General features: G+C 53.8%; 1 protein-coding gene across 1 annotated transcript in view; it reads left to right on the forward strand.

Annotated features, from left to right (window-relative positions):
- Window positions 1–15,334, forward strand: part of plekhg4 (pleckstrin homology domain containing, family G (with RhoGef domain) member 4) — a 33,381-nt gene extending 18,047 nt beyond the window's left edge. The window contains 14 exon segments of the mRNA XM_038701225.1: window positions 5,504–5,913; window positions 6,395–6,779; window positions 6,781–6,822; window positions 7,916–8,165; window positions 9,567–9,656; window positions 9,805–10,029; window positions 10,110–10,280; window positions 10,366–10,546; window positions 10,619–10,735; window positions 10,809–10,950; window positions 11,029–11,129; window positions 11,202–11,374; window positions 13,431–13,491; window positions 14,972–15,334. Of these exon segments, the coding sequence (XP_038557153.1) occupies window positions 5,504–5,913; window positions 6,395–6,779; window positions 6,781–6,822; window positions 7,916–8,165; window positions 9,567–9,656; window positions 9,805–10,029; window positions 10,110–10,280; window positions 10,366–10,546; window positions 10,619–10,735; window positions 10,809–10,950; window positions 11,029–11,129; window positions 11,202–11,374; window positions 13,431–13,466 (2,323 nt within the window). The 3' untranslated portion in view covers window positions 13,467–13,491; window positions 14,972–15,334.
- Window positions 15,335–18,240: the final 2,906 nt, after the last annotated feature.

The following is an 18,240-nucleotide window of genomic DNA, read 5'->3' on the forward strand; positions in this document are numbered from 1 at the left end:
CACACACACACACACACTAAAACTAACACACACACTAAACTAACACACACACACACACTAAACTAACACACACACACACTAAAACTAACACACACACACACACACTAAAACTAACACACACACACTAAAACTAACACACACACTAAAACTAACACACACACACACTAAAACTAACACACACACACACACACACTAAAACTAACACACACTAAAACTAACACACACACACACAAAGAGTCACAGCGTGAAACTGCGTCCGCTGGAAACCCCGTATCTCCACATGGTGTTTGGTCCGGACAGACACATGTGAAACTGTGTGTGTGTGTTAGTGTGTAGTCCAGGTGTGACTCCGGTGCCAAGTTTTCCTTCCTCCTTTCACTCCTTTCTCAAAGTCTTTGTTGCCGTGGCGACCCCCCCTCCCCCTCCTCCTGGGACCGCCCATCTGCCATTCAGCCTGGGGGGGGGCGGGGTCACTGTGTGTGTGTGGTCGGGCTGCCGCTCTCAGTCAGGCTGCAGCGCTTCACCAGAACACACCGAGGTACGATCCACTAACACACACACACACACACACACACACACACACACAGGTGTGCAGCTTTAATAGTGTTGTGTAGTTTGTGTGTAGTTGTTGAGTAGTTTGGTGTTTAGTTGGCGTCAGTTTGACTTCAGAGCGGTCTGTGATTTGAACGCTGCTCTACTCTCTCTCTCTGTCTCCCTCCCTGTGTGTGTGTGTGTGTGTGTTAGCAGACGTTAGCTGGACCCGTGTGAGTGGGTCCGGGTCTGATGGAGGGTTCTGACGTGGTTTTAGGTCCAGGTTGGGATCCGGTTCAGGCTCGGCGGTGACTTTGGTTCTGGTGTAGAATAGTTGGAGGCAGCGGCGTGTCCTGTAAGACGTGGGCAGCGTGACAGTAACTCAGTGGTTTGATGGGATCAGTTGGTTCACCTGCTGCGGGACGCTCTGACCCTGCAGAGAGGCGGAGTTTAGGCTCCTCCATCGTTACAGAGCGCGTCCTGCAGCACGCCGTGTGTCAGACTCCCGGTTTCCTGCTGCAGTGTTTTACCCAGAGTTCACCCTGACAGATTCAGATCTGTAAATAAAGCTGTGTGTTTGTGTGGTTCCTGGTTCTGTGTGTCATGTTCTCGGAGAACGCGGTCAGATCAGCGGTGAACAGTTTGTGTTCCAGCTGGCGAGATACGGCGAGGAGCTCACTTCTTGTGTGACATCTCAAACACTTTCTAAACATCCTAATCGGGTGGAAGTCACCGACCGACCTTCTGTGGGTGTGATTGGTCGACGCTGTAATCAGTGCGTCCTGCAGTACGCTGCGTGTGTCCTGGAGATCAACCTGAACCAAAACACCAGAACCAGGAGGAGGAGGCCGTTTCTCCTCCGTTGGTGCCTCAGTGAGCCGCAGAGCTTCAGTTCAGTTCCTCCTCAGGTCCTCGCTGATCTTCACATCTGCAGTGAGGACAGTTAGTGATCAGATCCCCGCAGCAGAGACGAGTTTGATTCTCAGGAAACAGACTCTAAATATCAAATACAGCTGGAAGAGACGCCGCAGCTGTCAGGTTTCAAAGGCAAAGAGCCTAAAGGTCCGTGGGTCTCTGATGGTTTGTGCTTTTAAAAAGTCAATAACAGGAAAAACAGCTGAAGTGATGATCAGTTCAGGATCCAGCAGTCCAGTCTGTTTCCTGCTGAAGCTCTAAAAACAACAGCTGATTGGCTCAGTAAATAAGTTGGTGTATAAACTGTCTGAAGTAGGACCCTCCTCCTCCTCCTCCTCCTCCTCCTTCTCCTCCTCCTCCCCTTCTTCTCTCCTCTTTGGTTGACTGGATCCAAGTCTGGAGTCCTGCAGGGCCTCTGTCCCCAAAAACCAGAGCCTGTCTGGTCCTGGTCAGTCCTGCCCCCCCCCCCCCCCCCTTCTGTCTCTGCAGCACAATAACAACCACATGTTATTGTCATTAGAGTCCCAGTCCCCCTCTCCTCTCCTCTTGTTTTGAAACTTCCAGAGTAAAACAGTGAAGCTGAAATAGTACGTCGATCGATCAGTGATCAGAAGATAAAACCAGCTCTTGTCTGTTTTAATGATTGAGGGCACCAAATCAGTTTGGTATCGCACCTTTATAAAGTCAAAGGACTCGAAGGAAACAGATTCAAAAACCAAATCTGAGCAGCAGAGGTGGAGACATCCTGAATTTAGTCCAGAAACCCTAGGTCCTACCTTTCCCATAACGCACCTGGAGAGTGCCTGGTAAACTGCCGTGTCTCGTTCTCTACATGAACCGGAAGGACCAAAGTCACTCGTTCACTTCACAGACCAACCGTTCAGTGATCAGAGAGAAAAGACGAAGAGTAAACAGCTGTTAGTTGCAGAGTGAATCCAGAGTGAAATGGGTGATGTAGTGATGTCTCACTGAGCGTCCTGCACAGAGGTCAGATGTGTTTGTCTGGTTGGACTGGGGTCAAAACGGGTCACATGCTTATTTCACTCGCTGCAGGCCAGCGACAGTCGCTCAGGGCGTCGTGCTGCAGAACGTAAAGCTGAAGCTCACTGAGAACCATCTGCGGGTCAGAACATGGGTCAGATGTGGATCAGAGGTGGTCAGCAGCCTGAGGGAGCCCTCAGAGACCTTATGGCTCTGGGACCCGGTGACAGACGGCTCAGCCTCTGCTGAAGCCTCTGAACGGGTGTTTGTCCACCACTCAGTGTCTACTGAGACGCTCTGAGGTCTTTCACAGACACGACGCTTTAACCAGATCAGTGTCATTTCACTCAGCCCCAAGCCCCGCCCCCATCTCCTAACTCAGCTGATTGAATGAACCCTTTCACATACACACAATAGCGCCGGGGTGTGTGTGCGCGTGGGAACTGAGCGGCTGCAGTGATCAGGACACATCAGCCAGCTAATCAGTTAGAAGAGCACTGAGCCGACACGCCGCTGACCCACTGGCCTACTGTAGCAGCGGGTGTGTGTGGCTTCATTGTTGTCAACTGTCTGACTGAACTTGGCGTTATGATGATGCCGCACATGTGGGATCTTTATGAGTCGGACAGCGTCAGGTCGGCGTCACTAATTAATATTAATATCCGCCTGAACTGGAGCAGAGATCCTGCGTGAGGGACGACGCTCCGCTTTAAGACGTCCATCCGCTGACCTCACGTCAGGTTCTCCAGTTGAACTTTCACTCAGATCAGATCGGTATTTTCAGTATTTGGATGTACAGCAGTTATTTCAGTGTGTCAGAAAGTATTTCAGAAAAACCTGGAAAACATTTGATCAATTTTGCAGTCATGGAAGACGCCTGGATGGTTGGTGGCATTAATTCAAGTGACTGAAACTCTGAATAAAGAAAGTTTTCTTAAAAGGTAAATGTGAGTCCCTGCTGGCTGCTCCGTTACGTTTCTTCTCAACTTGTTTTAAACTGTTGATAATGTCCAACATGTTTGACTCAGGAGCTGAAGTTTACCTGCTGCTCGCTCGCCTGATTTTTACCTGCTAAGGTTGAAGGTTTGCGTTTCAGCTCTGGTGGTTTCACATGTGTTGTTGAGGAAGTTGGATAAGAATGAATGCGGGTCAGAACAGTGAGGGAGCCCAGCTGCATCAAACACCGGCTAACGGCGCTTTTTCACTTTGCTACATTACGATAAAATTCACCGTAACGTGACAGGAAACCGTTTAGCCGTAGCTCTAAGCTTCGTTAGTAAAGGGGCTAACACATGGGCTGTCTTTGAAACGGGCTAAACTGCTGACTCAGAAGGTGTCTAACAGGACAGCGAGGCATCTAGTCCTGTTCGAAACGGCTCGAACGACCTCTTCCTGAGTCTCCTAAGACGCCTTGAAGCTGCCCCAGTAACGGCCAGTTTTGAAGGCAGCATGCTGCCTATGTGATGCATTCTTTAAAACATAGTAATCCTCTCTTGATATTTGCACCCAGATGAAGTAGTCCCGTTTTTTTTACCATATTACACATGCATATTAATACACCAAGTTCAATGTATTCAGAGTTTAAATAGAGTCTGACGGATGTGCAGACAGCAACATGTCTGAAAAAGCTGCCGTCACGCTGCGTCTGGGTCAGGAGACGTTAGAAGAGTCCTGGAAAATGATCTGTAGAACAGCGCGGGGCCCCTGGAGCAGCCTCCCTGTCCACTGTCTCCATCATCTTCTGAGAAACACGATCGATTTATCCACCGAGCTTCAGGTGCAAACCAGCTAACACCCGACCCTCTGATGTCACCTGTCACTCAGACACATTTCTGACACATCGCAGACGCCAGCCAGATATCTAGCACGCCAAATATCTGGAGGAGTCGACCGACTGACATCCACATCCAGCCAATGAGAGCAGGCGGCTGCTTTTCACTGCAGAAGCCTTTTTCCTCCCCTGCTGCTCTCTGCAGAGATAATCCATCCTTTCTCCCAGATTCTTTGTCTTTATAATGTTTGTCTTTATAATAACAAACAGCTCTTTTCTCTGTAGGTTCGCCTCATTTCCTGTTTCACACGTTTTCTTGACTAAACATGGTTTGGAGACCAGTGTCGGGTGACACTGTCCTTGTCAGCTCGTGTAATAAGATAATAATAATAATCTTTATTTATAGAGCACTTTTCCAAAACAAGTTACAAAGTGCTTTAACAAGTGTAAAGACAATAATACAAAAACAATACAAGATAAAAGCATGAAAACATTGAAAAGACTAAAATACACATTTAAGATAAATATAAAATAATTAAAATAGAATAAAATAAAAGGGATAAAATAAAGTCTAATAAGATCGGGAAAGGCTCTCCTATAAAAGTATGTTTTAAGAAGGCAGGCTGTTCCAGAGCCGCGGGGCCCTGGAACAGCCTGGGTGTAGCGTGTGACCCCCTGTCACCGATCAGTCACGTATGGTGAACGCCACAACGACTTCAAGACTCCCGTCACATGATGGCAAGTTGTGTAGTGTGAACAGCACGGGCGTCTGCCGACGCTGACAGTCGCTTTAGTGGTGAGGTAATGTGTGAGCTGTCTGTAAGGAGGGTAAAGACTCATTCAGTCCGTCAGTGTAGAAAAGCAGGAGGCCTCTTCTTATTTATAACAGCCTCCCCCTCCTCCCCTCTACATAAAGGAGGTCGGCTGCTTTGTGGCGCCGCGGCTACAACTTCAAAGCTTTCTCTACCAGCGTGGAGGGTGATGTCATTCCCTGACCTCCCCCACTGTCTCCCTCTCTCTCTCCCCCTCCCCCCCCGGTGCTTGGACGAGGAGCTTGAATCCTGAGTTTAGTTGCATAAATATTTACTATACTGTAATTATATTCTCTCGTATACTAATGCTATAAATGTGTATTTATAATAGTGAAGCAGAGAGAAACCCTCTCGTACCGCTGCAATAACGCTAGAATAACGAACACTAAGCCGTTTGATCGGCCGATACATGAGGGTCAGAGGTTAATCTGAGGCCACGCCCCCTTGCTATGGCATCACATGTGAACAGCTGACCCTCTCTCTCTCTCTGCAGGCCTATGGGCTGGGCGTTGGAGGGCATGCGCCACCTAGCTGGTATCAGTATGGAGGAGTGCACGCTGCCAGACAAATGCCAGGCTGTGATTGGCTGCCTGGAGGACTACCACCGCCAACACCCGCCAATCCCGGACGGCCGGTTTCAGGAGATGAAGGCGGTGGCGGGCGAGCTGCGCGGCGAGCGAGGGCTCCGTCAGTGGAGCTTTGCCTGGTCCAAGTGTCAGGAGACCAAGATGATGTTTGACAGGAAGATGGAGGCGGCGCTCAGGACACGAGACTCCGCCCACAGGCAGCGCTCTGACTCCACCTCCAGTAGAAGCTCCGCCTCCTCCAGGAAAACGCTGTCAGGACTCTGGGGGGTCCACGAGACCTCCTGTCCCCCTGAGGAGGACTCCAAAACCTCCTCCCTTCCTCGTAACACCTCCTCCTCCTCCCTGCTCTCCCTCACCCCCACCCCTCATAACACCTCCTCCTCCTCCCTGCTCTCCCTCACCCCCACCCCTCGTAACAACTCCTCCTCCTCCTTGCTCTCGCTCACCTCCTCCCCTCCTCGTAACACCTCCTCACTCTTCACCTCCACCCCAGCTCCCTGCCCCTCCTCCCCTCCTCATACACTCCTCCCCTCCTCGTAACACCTCCTCCTCCTCCTTGCTCTCGCTCACCTCCTCCCCTCCTCGTAACACCTCCTCCTCCTCCTTGCTCTCGCTCACCTCCTCCCCTCCTGGTAACACCTCCTCCTCCTCCTTGCTCTCGCTCACCTCCTCCCCTCCTGGTAACACCTCCTCCTCCTCACTCTTCACCTTCACCCCAGCTCCCTGCCCCTCCTCCCCTCCTCGTAACACCTCCTCCTCCTCCCTGCTCTCCCTCACCTCCTCCCTCTTCACCCACGCTCCCTGCACCTCCTCCCCTCTCGGCCGCCAGCACACCCCTCTCCTCCAGCGTCTGTTCCGCAGCTCCTCCTCAGGGGAGTCCTCGGTCCAGGTGGAGACCTGCTCCTCCAGTTCCAGCCCACCCCCCTCCTCCTTCTCCTCCTCCGGCAGACGACAGCAGCTCAGGAAGACTCAGAGCTTCGACTGTCCCTCCACCCCCGAGCCTTCGCGGTTCGCCCCGTGCCCACGCGCCCTCAGCGAGCCGGTGCGCAGAGGGAACACGGGCGTGTTCATCCGCGGCCTGGAGGTCAGCAGCAGCGAGGCGGCCGACCACACGCTCTGCCCCAGGACGGCTGCTCACAGCTGGGCAGGACAGCGCCGCGGCCCCGGGACCCCCGGCACCCCCAGAACGCGGCAGCCCGGCGACGGAGTCCCGACCCAGAGGAAGGTGAGTGATCGGTCAGGGGGGCGGAGTCAGCAGGGTGGCGCTGGTTAACTCAGCACTGAACTGGTTTGCCTCATACTTATCCAATAGGAAGTTTTGTGTCTCTATAAATAATTTTAAATCTTCTTCTCTACCACCAACTACGGTGTGCCTCAGGGGTCAATCCTTGGACCTATTTTGTTTTCTATATATGCTCCCTCTGGGTGATATCGTACGCAGCCATGGTATCTCTTCCATTGTTATGCAGATGACACACAGTTATACCTACCTGTACAGCCCACCGACCTTAGTATGCTGAGTTCATTACAGGACTGCCTTACCGATCTAAAACATTGGAGGTCAAATAATTTCCTACAACTTAACTCCAATAAAACAGAAATCCTGGTTATAGGTCCACAATATCTCTGCAATCAAATTCTGCTCTCTTCTGGCTACTTGCTACAACACGTGACACCTGTTGCAAGAAATCTTGGCGTGTTATTCGATAGTAATAGTGGTCCAGTCCAGCTTTTACCACCTTAGAAATATCTCAAAAATAAGGCCAAGTTTAAATGTTACAGATGCAGAAACTGTTATAGATGCTTTTATCTCCTCACGCATTGATTATTGCAACAGCCTCTTCACTTGCCTTAATCAGAAAACCCTGAATAGATTACAGACCGTACAGAACTCAGCTGCTCGGCTCCTAACAGGACAAGAATATGATCATATCACCCTGTTTTAGCATCATTGCACTGGCTCCCTGTTTGTTTTAGGATTGATTTTAAGATTTTACTCATTACTTTTAAGGCTATTCATGGCTTGGCTCCTGATTATATTTTAGATATTTAACTCCGTATGAGCCCTCCCGTGGTCTAAGATCTTCTGGCAAGGGCCTCCTGTCTTTTCCTGGAGCCAGACTAAGAACAAAAGGTGACATTTGCTGTCAGGGCCCCCAGACTCTGGAACGACTTGCCTGAGGAAATTAGGCTGGCATGGTCGGCTTGTTCTTTCAAAGTATTGCAGTTTGTACTGTAGACATTTGCAAACGCCGCCTGGAGAGTTTCTTCAGAGCAGCAGGAGACACCTCCTCTAACTGACTGCTGTCTCTCCTCAGTAAGCTGCGGCACGTCGTGGAGGAGATGGTGACCACGGAGAGGGAGTACGTTCGCTCGCTGCGCTACATCATCCACCACTACTTCCCCGAGATGGACCGAGCCGACCTGCCCCAGGACCTGAGGGGGAAACGCTCCGTGGTCTTCGGGAACCTGGAGAAGCTGCTGGACTTCCACAGCCAGTTCTTCCTGAGAGAGCTGGAGGCCTGCTGGAAGCACCCGCTGAGAGTCCCACACTGCTTCCTGAGACACGTAGGACACACACACACACACACACACACACACACACACAGACACACATAGACACACGGACAGACACACACACACACACACACACACAGACACACACACAGACTTGGACACACACACCTGGACACACAGACACGGACACACACAACGGACACACACCTGGACACGGACACACACACACACACACAGACTTGGACACACACACACACACGGACAAACACCTGGACACACACACACACGGACAACACCTGGACATGGACACACACGCAAACACCTGGACACGGACACACACACACACGGACAAAACCTGGACACGGACACACACAACACACACACAGACTTGGACACACACACACACACAGACTTGGACACACGGACAAACGCCTGGACACGGACACACACACACGGACAAACGCTGGACACGGACACACACACACACAGACTTGGACACGGACACACCACACACAGACTTGGACACGGACACCACGGACAAACGCCTGGACACGGACACACACACACACACAGACTTGGACACACACACACACACACACACAGACTTGGACACGGACACACACACACACACACAGACTTGGACACGGACACACACGGACAACGCCTGGACACGGACACACACACACACACAGACTTGGACACACACACACACACAGACTTGGACACACACACACACAGACTTGGACACACACACACACACAGACTTGGACACACACACACACACAGACTTGGACACGGACACACACACACACAGACTTGGACACGGACACACACACACACAGACTTGGACACAGACACACACCTGGACACGGACACACACACACACACAGACACACACCTGGACACGGACACCACCTGGACACGGACACACCAACACGACACACACCTGGACACGGACACACACAGACACGGACACACACAGACACGGACACACACCTGGACACGGACACACACGGACACACACCTGGACACCGACACACACCTGGACACGGACCACACACCTGGACACACACCTGGACCACACACACAGACTTGGACACACACACACGGACACACACCTGGACACGGAACACACACACACACACAGACTTGGACACACCCTGGACACGGACACACACCTGGACACACACACACACACACACACACGGACACACACACAGACTTGGACCACACCTGGACACGGGGACACACACACACAGACTTGGACACACACCTGGACACGGACACACACCTGGACACACACACACACACACACACAGACACACACACAGACATGGACACACACCTGGACACGGACACACACACACACACCTGGACGCCCCTGAGGTCCTGTCACCGTCTCCCAGGTGTGTTCAGGTGCTGAGCAGCTGTTGTTGTTGTTGTTGTGTTCAGCAGGAGCAGTTCGGTCTGTACGCTCTCTACAGCAAGAACAAACCCAAGTCTGACGCCCTGCTGGCGAACCACGGGAACTCCTTCTTCAGGGTGAGAACGCCGCTCCGACCCCGACCTCACGCTTCACCTCTGCTGACTCTCAGACCTTTGACCTCAGAGTTTCACACATTCCTCACATTTTTTACACAATAAAATCAACTCACACTGACCCTCCTCTCCGTCTGCTCCTCCCCCCCAGAGGAAGCAGGTGGAGCTGGGGGATAAGATGGACCTGTCCTCCTACCTGTTGAAACCGGTCCAGAGGATGAGTAAATACGCCCTGCTGCTCACTGACCTGATGAAGGAGGTGGGCGTGGCTCAGGAGGCGGAGCTAGGCGCGCTGCAGGCTGCCACCAACATGGTCAAGTTCCAGCTTCGCCACGGCAACGACCTGCTGGCGATGGACGCCATCCGAGACTGTGATGTGAGTTTATCAAAGATTAGTCCAGAGGAATCTGGAACCTCCTTCGCCGATCGTACACTGAACTCCTTCTCTGTCTCCAGGTGAACCTGAAGGAGCAGGGTCAGCTGATCCGTCAGGACGAGTTCACGGTCTGGACCGGGAGGAGGAAAAGTCAGCGTCACGTCTTCCTGTTTGAGGAGCTTGTCCTCTTCAGTAAACCCAAGAAGATGGAGGGAGGGCTGGACGTCTTCATCTACAAACACTCCTTCAAGGTAAACACACCTGAGCACCCGGGGGGGGCGAACCCGAGTCCCAAACCGGGTCAGAGGTCAGACTGAACTCCTCTTTGTCCTCCAGACCGCAGACGTGGGTCTGACGGAGTCCACGGGAGACAACGGGCTGCGATTCGAGATCTGGTTCAGAAGGAGGACGTCCAAGAATCAGACCTTCATCCTCCAGGCCGCCACGCTGGACGTCAAACACACCTGGACCGCCGACATCGCCCGGATCCTGTGGAACCAGGCCACCAGAAACAAAGGTAGGGACGGGGGACGGAGCCGCCCTCTGTCGCCCGCTGAGACCAGGTCCTCACCTCCTGTCTGTGTTTCAGAGATGCGTCTGAAGGAGATGGTGTCGATGGGGGTCGGGAACAAACCGTTTCTGGACATCCAGCCGAGCGACGCCGCCATCAGTGACCGAGCGGTCCACTACATCATGAAGAGCAGAGGTAACACCTGTCCCCAGAGACGCACCAGGTACAGTACCTGAACAGTCAGCTGACGATCCGTGTGTGTGTTCAGGTGCCAGGACCCGGGCGTCCATTGCCGTCTCCGCCTTCGATCACTCTCACCCTTTCAAACGAGGAGCGGTGACCTCTGACCCCTCGGCGTCTGGGCCTTCTTCATCCGGCCTGCTGGGGCCGCTCAACCTGCACATGTACAGGTAAGGCCCACCTGTCCGCCCCGTCCCGTCCGGTTCATTGCTTCCTTTGTAAAACCCAGCTCTGCTCTCCTCCAATAGTCAAACCCTGTCCTCCTCTCCCGCTGCTGAGAGCTCCTTCATCACTTCCTGTATCGAGGAGGACGAGCAGGAGCACGAGACCAGCAGCCAGCCCTCCATGAGTACGTCTGAATCCGATTGGTTGATTCCGGATGTTTGTTCGTTTGTCTGACAGCAGATTATCTTTGTCTCAGCCACAGAGAGTTCGGGTTCTTCGTCTCGTTGTCTCTCCGGCTCCACCGGCTCCGACAGCGGCTGCGTCTCCTCCCACCTCCAGGAGGCCCTGCCCGAGGAGCAGAGCCCCCCCAGCCAGCCCTGCTCCTCCTCCTCCAACAAACAGCACCTCAACAGCCAGTACATCTCACCAGTGAGTACGAGACGGCTGCGATCTTAGACTGAGACTCCTGCTCTGCCCCCCCTAACTGTCCACCCTGCTCTGCCCCCCCTAACTTTCCACCCTGCTCTGCCCCCCCTAACTTTCCACCTGCTCTGTCCCCCTAACTGTCCACCCTGCTCTGTCTCCCCTTACTGTCCACCCTGCTCTGCCCCCCCTAACTGTCCACCCTGCTCTGCCCCCCCTAACTGTCCACCCTGCTCTGTCTCCCCTTACTGTCCACCCTGCTCTGCCCCCCTAACTTTCCACCCTGCTCTGCCCCCCCTAACTGTCCACCCTGCTCTGCCCCCCTAACTTTCCACCCTGCTCTGTCCCCCCTAACTGTCCACCCTGCTCTGTCTCCCCTTACTGTCCACCTGCTCTGCCCCCCCTAACTGTCCACCCTGCTCTGCCCCCCCTAACTGTCCACCCTGCTCTGTCTCCCCTTACTGTCCACCCTGCTCTGCCCCCCCTAACTTTCCACCCTCTGCCCCCCTAACTGTCCACCCTGCTCTGCCCCCCTAACTTTCCACCCTGCTCTGCCCCCCCTAACTGTCCACCTGCTCTGCCCCCCCTAACTTTCCACCCTGCTCTGTCCCCCTAACTGTCCACCCTGCTCTGCCCCCCTAACTGTCCACCCTGCTCTGTCCCACCTTACTGTCCACCCTGCTCTGCCCCCCTTACTGTCCACCCTGCTCTGTCCCACCTTACTGTCCACCCTGCTCTGCCCCCCCTAACTGTCCACCCTGCTCTGTCTCCCCTAACTGTCCACCCTGCTCTGTCTCCCCTTACTGTCCACCCTGCTCTGTCCCCCCTAACTGTCCACCCTGCTCTGCCCCCCTAACTGTCCACCCTGCTCTGCCCCCCCTTACTGTCCCCCCTGCTCTGCCCCCCCTAACTGTCCACCCTGCTCTGTCCCACCTTACTGTCCCTCCTGCTCTGTCCCCCCTAACTGTCCACCCTGCTCTGCCCCCCCTAACTGTCCACCCTGCTCTGCCCCCCCTAACTGTCCACCCTGCTCTGTCCACCCTGCTCTGCCCCCCCTAACTGTCCACCCTGCTCTGTCCCACCTTACTGTCCCTCCTGCTCTGTCTCCCCTTACTGTCCACCCTGCTCTGCCCCCCCTAACTGTCCACCCTGCTCTGCCCCCCCTAACTGTCCACCCTGCTCTGTCCCCCCTTACTGTCCCTCCTGCTCTGTCCCCCCTTACTGTCCCTCCTGCTCTGCCCCCCCTTACTGTCCCCCCTGCTCTGCCCCCCCTTACTCTGCCCCCCCTTACTGTCCACCCTGCTCTGTCCCCCCTTACTGTCCACCCTGCTCTGCCCCCCTTACTGTCCCCCCTGCTCTGCCCCCCCTTACTGTCCCCCTGCTCTGCCCCCCTTACTCTGCCCCCCCTTACTGTCCACCCTGCTCTGCCCCCCTTACTGTCCACCCTGCTCTGCCCCCCCTTACTGTCCCTCCTGCTCTGCCCCCCCTTACTGTCCCTCCAGCTCTGCCCCCCCTGTCCCCCCCTGCTCTGTCCCCCTTACTGTCCACAGCTTCGCCCATGTGTTTTTGATCTCATAAATTCAAGTGTAAACTGTCTTCAGCTGCCTCAGAGAGCCGAGCTCTCGGGCCTGTGTCCCCTGAGAGGAAACTGACTCGGGGCCACATCACAAACTCAGAATGTTAGTGTCATTATGCAAATTCCAGTTGACACAGTGAATCTGTTATTATTTGGGCCCCCGGGGGTCTGAGGCCCCGAGGCAGTATAATCCAGTGTCGGATGGAGGAAGCTGTCACGGCTGAACCTCTTTGACCTGAAGTAAAGAGAAATGTTGCTGCTCCTACATGTTTGAACATTCACACTGTGAACTTTCTTTGAGCTTCTTCACTTCAGATTTTTCATTCACAAATAATTGGTGAGTTAAATGAAAGTGAAAATAATCGTAAGCCTGGAAACAAGACAACTGTCCGTGCTGAAATCAAACGTTACCTGAGTGTTACCTGTTGTGCTCTCTCTCTCACCCGTCCTGCGTCCTAATGACCGTATGATCTCGTCTGTCCTCAGAAAGCTGCAGTCATCGGCCCGGCCACCATGGTGTGACTCAGCTGACCCGACGGACTCATCTGTAAGTGAAGTTAAACCTCCGAGTTACCACGAGAAACATTCCTCTCCCTAGTTTGCTTGTAGTCGTGTCGCAGCTGCTGATTGTCCACCGCTGTTTCACCACATTTCATTCATCATTAGGTTAATGCTAACAGTCCGGCAGTCTGAGTTTAAAACAAGAACGTAGTCATGTGGATGTTAGTGCAGCAGAGTTTAACGGTGGGTATCTGTCTGTGTTGCTGAAGCAGAGACAGAAACTTATGAGATATTAAGTGTGACCACCGAGCATGTTGATTTATATACATCACACACAGTAACTAAAACCACCTGTCCATCTATTCTCTGTCTCTTAATTTCAGTTTTCAAAAAGCACAAAAGAATAATGTTCAAATGCCAAATCAACAGCAAAACAAAACATTCAAAGAAAAGAAATGGACAGTAATAACGTTGGTGCTGTACTCCGGTCTGATGCCTGTACAGTATCTCACCAAAGTGAGTCCACCCCTCACATTTCTGTAAATATTTAATTATATCTTTTCATGTGACATCACTGGAGAAATGACAAAGTAGTGAGTGTGCAGCTTGTATAACAGTGTAAATTTGCTGTCCCCTCAAAATAACTCACACAGCCATTAATGTCTAAACCGCTGGCAACAAAAGTGAGGACACCCCTAAGAGAAAATATCCAAATTGGGCCCAAAGTGTCAATATTTAGGCCACCATTATTTTGCAGCGCTGCTTTAACCCTCTTGGGCCTGGAGTTCAGCAGAGCTTCACAGGTCGCCTCTGGAGTCCTCTTCCACTCCTCCATGATGACGTCATGTTAGAGACCTTGCGCTCCTCCACCTTCCGTTGAGGAGCCCCACAGATGCTCAGTAGGGTTCAGGTCTGGAGCCAGTCCATCACCTTTACCGCTGTATGGTCGTGGCCACTGAGCTGCAGCTCAGCTTCAGTCTTCTTACATTCTCGGCCATCTTTATGTAGAGCAACCTTCTTTTTTTCAGGTCCTCAGAGAGTTATTTTCCATGAGGTGCCATGTTGAGCTTCCAGTGAGCAGCATGAGGGAGTGTGAGAGCGATAATAGCAAATTTAACACACCTGCTCCCCGTTCACACCTGAGACCTTGTAAAACCACCGAGTCACATGACACCGGGGAGGGAAAATGGCTGATTTGGCCCAATTTGGATATTTTCACTTAGGGGTGTCCTCACTTTTGTTGTCAGCCGTTTAGACATTAATGGCTGTGTGATGTGTTATTTTGAGGGGACAGCAAATTTACACTGTTATACAAGCTGCACACTCACTACTATACACTGGTTTGTTTCCTGTGATGGACAAAGTGAGCGCATCCTCTCCTCCGTAGGAAGCCAGGTTTGTCTGTGGCGGCTTGCTCGATGGCCGGGTTCTGTTCTGTCCTGTTTATTTGGAGGGAATGTTAGTGAGGTCGTTTGCTTCTGTTTAAGGCCAAACAACTGAAGTTTGTTCTGATTCTGTCTCTGCAGGTGGGTCTGCGTCCCGCTGCGTGGGGGACGGTTGAAGCAGCGACTGTGTTGATGCAGTTTAAAGTGTAACTCTAGTTATTTATGTAGTTGTGCTTCAGGTAGAGTTTGTTCTGTAAATAATAGCCGTTAGCTTCTCTCACTCTGTAGTTCCACTCCTCGTAGCTGCTGTTCATTGTTTCTGTGGTGCTGACCCAGCGTCAGCCCGCCGGCAGCTCGGCCCGTCTGCGAGGAGGACAGGTTCGAGTCTGAGCTGGTCCGGGGGTCAGCTGGACTAACTGTACATGTGTGTAAATAAAGCCTCAGCTGGGCGTCTGCTGTCACTTTTCTTACTTGAATAATAAACATGAGTTTGTTGAAAACCGACACCTGGCTGCAGTCTGAGTTTCTCTGTTAGCTCCGACGCTAACAAAACATTTGACTCTAAAACTGCTTCGCTGCAGTCTCCTCTGCCTGTCAGCCGCGATTTCACTGTAATTACTCAGCGGCGACTCAGGTTATCAAATCGTCCCTTACTGAATATAAACATGTTGTGATGTAGAAGATTCTCTGTTGAAGCTTTACAGAAACACTTTATGGATAAAATAACAGGAACGTTTGTTTTGGATGAAGTCAGATATTTCCATGATGATGATGTGTAGCAGCAGAGGTTGTTAAAGGAGAAACCACGGCGAGATAAACAGCACGACTGAGTCTCAGAAGGTTAAATGCACGCTTAGAGCTGCTCGTCGTTTTTCTGTCATGACCCCGTTTCAAAAGCCAAAAAAGGTTCCTGCCCCCCCAGCGCACATATAAGTCTTGAGTTCTTATCAATCATTAACTCTGTCGGGGGAGCGACACATAAAAAAGGAGCCCAGTTGAATCTGATTCAGCCTCAGCAGACCGCCGAGCACCACTCTGAAACACAAACCTCACAGCTGAGGGAGGTGGAGTGACTTTGGTTTCATTCAGACTGCTCGTCTCCTCTAAATGAGATGAGGACGTCGTTTAAATAAGGACACGACTGAGAGAGAGAAGCTGAGACAGCCTGGACAACACTGCCACCTGCTGGTCAGAGGAAACGACTACACTGAAACTGAAAGGAGGAAGCTCACTGAATCAGGGCTGGACTCTCTCAGCACTGCTGAATCAGCCTGAGTCCTGCTGCTGCTGGTTTTTCCCGCCGGGCACAACGGAGTCCAAAGTGATGGAGAATCTCTGCCGACAGGTGAACTGACTCACCTGAGAGGGGACAGCTCTGACCTGGTTCTCTCGGCTGGTCTGGAGTCAGTCTGCTGGTCTCGGGACACGTCCTGCTGCAGGTGAGTGTTTGTCTTTGGTCGTCATGGAAACACAAACACACTGATTATAAGCCGTTGATCATCCTTCTTCCTGTTCAGGCGCAGGTGGGCGGGACCAAGCCATGGTCCACCAATGAGGGAGGCCGGTTCACTGCAGGTCCAGACTGTCCAGAATGAGAAAATAAATCTCCTCCTCTGAGTCCTCTAACAGTTTCCCCGTGAAGCTGCAGCTCCCTTCATGAGCAGGTTCCAGGGGTCTCCTGAGCAGGTTCCAGGGGTCTCCTGAGCAGGTTCCAGGGGTCTCCTGAGCAGGTTCCAGGGGTCTCCTGGGACGTTTCCAGGGGTCTCCTGGGACAGCTCCAGGGGTCTCCTGAGCAGGTTCCAGGGGTCTCCTGGGACGGCTCCAGGGGTCTCCTGAACAGGTTCCAGGGGTCTCCTGGGATGGCTCCAGGGGTCTCCTGAGCAGGTTCCAGGGGTCTCCTGAGCAGGTTCCAGGGGTCTCCTGGGATGGCTCCAGGGGTCTCCTGAGCAGGTTCCAGGGGTCTCCTGGGACGTTTCCAGGGGTCTCCTGGGCAGGTTCCAGGGGTCTCCTGAGCAGGTTCCAGGGGTCTCCTGGCAGGTTCCAGGGGTCTCCTGGGACGGCTCCAGGGGTTCTCCTGAGCAGGTTCCAGGGGTCTCCTGGGCAGGTTCCAGGGGTCTCCTGGGATGGCTCCAGGGGTCTCCTGAGCAGGTTCCAGGGGTCTCCTGGGCAGGTTCCAGGGGTCTCCTGGGCAGGTTCCAGGGGTCTCCTGGGACAGCTCCAGGGGTCTCCTGGGACGGCTCCAGGGGTTCTCCTGAGCAGGTTCCAGGGGTCTCCTGAGCAGGTTCCAGGGGCTCCTGGGACGTTTCCAGGGTCTCCTGGGACAGCTCCAGGGGTCTCCTGAGCAGTTCCAGGGGTCTCCTGGGACGGCTCCAGGGGTCTCCTGAAGGTTCCAGGGGTCTCCTGGGAGGCTCCAGGGGTCTCCTGAGCAGGTTCCAGGGGTCTCCTGAGCAGGTTCCAGGGGTCTCCTGGGATGGCTCCAGGGTCTCCTGAGCAGGTTCCAGGGGTTCCTCTGGGACGTTTTCCAGGGTCTCCTGGGCAGGTTCCAGGGGTCTCCTGAGCAGGTTCCAGGGGTCTCCTGGGCAGGTTCCAGGGGTCTCCTGGGACGGCTCCAGGGGTTCTCCTGAGCAGGTTCCAGGGGTCTCCTGGGCAGGTTCCAGGGGTCTCCTGGGATGGCTCCAGGGGTCTCCTGAGCAGGTTCCAGGGGTCTCCTGGGCAGGTTCCAGGGTCTCCTGGGCAGTTCCAGGGGTCTCCTGGGACAGCTCCAGGGTCTCCTGGGACGGCTCCAGGGTTTCTCCTGAGCAGGTTCCAGGGGTCTCCTGGGCAGGTTCCAGGGGTCTCCTGAGCAGGTTCCAGGTGTCTCCTGAGCAGGTTCCAGGGTCTCCTGGGCAGGTTCCAGGGTCTCCTGGGACAGCTCCAGGGTCTCCTGAGCAGGTTCCAGGGGTCTCCTGGGACGGCTCCAGGGGTCTCCTGAACAGGTTCCAGGGGTCTCCTGAGCAGGTTCCAGGGTCTCCTGAGCAGTTCCAGGGGTCTCCTGAGCAGGTTCCAGGGTCTCCTGGGATGGCTCCAGGGTCCCTGAGCAGGTTCCAGGGTCTCCTGGGACGTTTCCAGGGTCTCCTGGCAGGTTCCAGGGTCTCCGAGCAGGTTCCAGGGGTCTCCTGGGCAGGTTCCAGGGGTCTCCTGGACGGCTCCAGGGGTCTCCTGAGCAGTTCCAGGGGTCTCCTGGGACGTTTCCAGGGGTCTCCTGGGCAGGTTCCAGGGGTCTCCTGGCAGGTTCCAGGGTCTCCTGGACAGCTCCAGGGTCTCCTGGGACGCGCTCCAGGGGTTCTCCTGAGCAGGTTCCAGGTGTCTCCTGAGCAGGTTCCAGGTGTCTCCTGAGCAGGTTCCAGGGGTCTCCTGGGACAGCTCCAGGG

This window comes from Micropterus salmoides, unplaced genomic scaffold (genome assembly GCF_014851395.1).
Source record: "Micropterus salmoides isolate LMB-PRFRI ecotype aquatic unplaced genomic scaffold, ASM1485139v1 Ms_hic_scaffold_6, whole genome shotgun sequence".
Classification (NCBI taxonomy): Eukaryota; Metazoa; Chordata; class Actinopteri; order Centrarchiformes; family Centrarchidae; genus Micropterus; species Micropterus salmoides.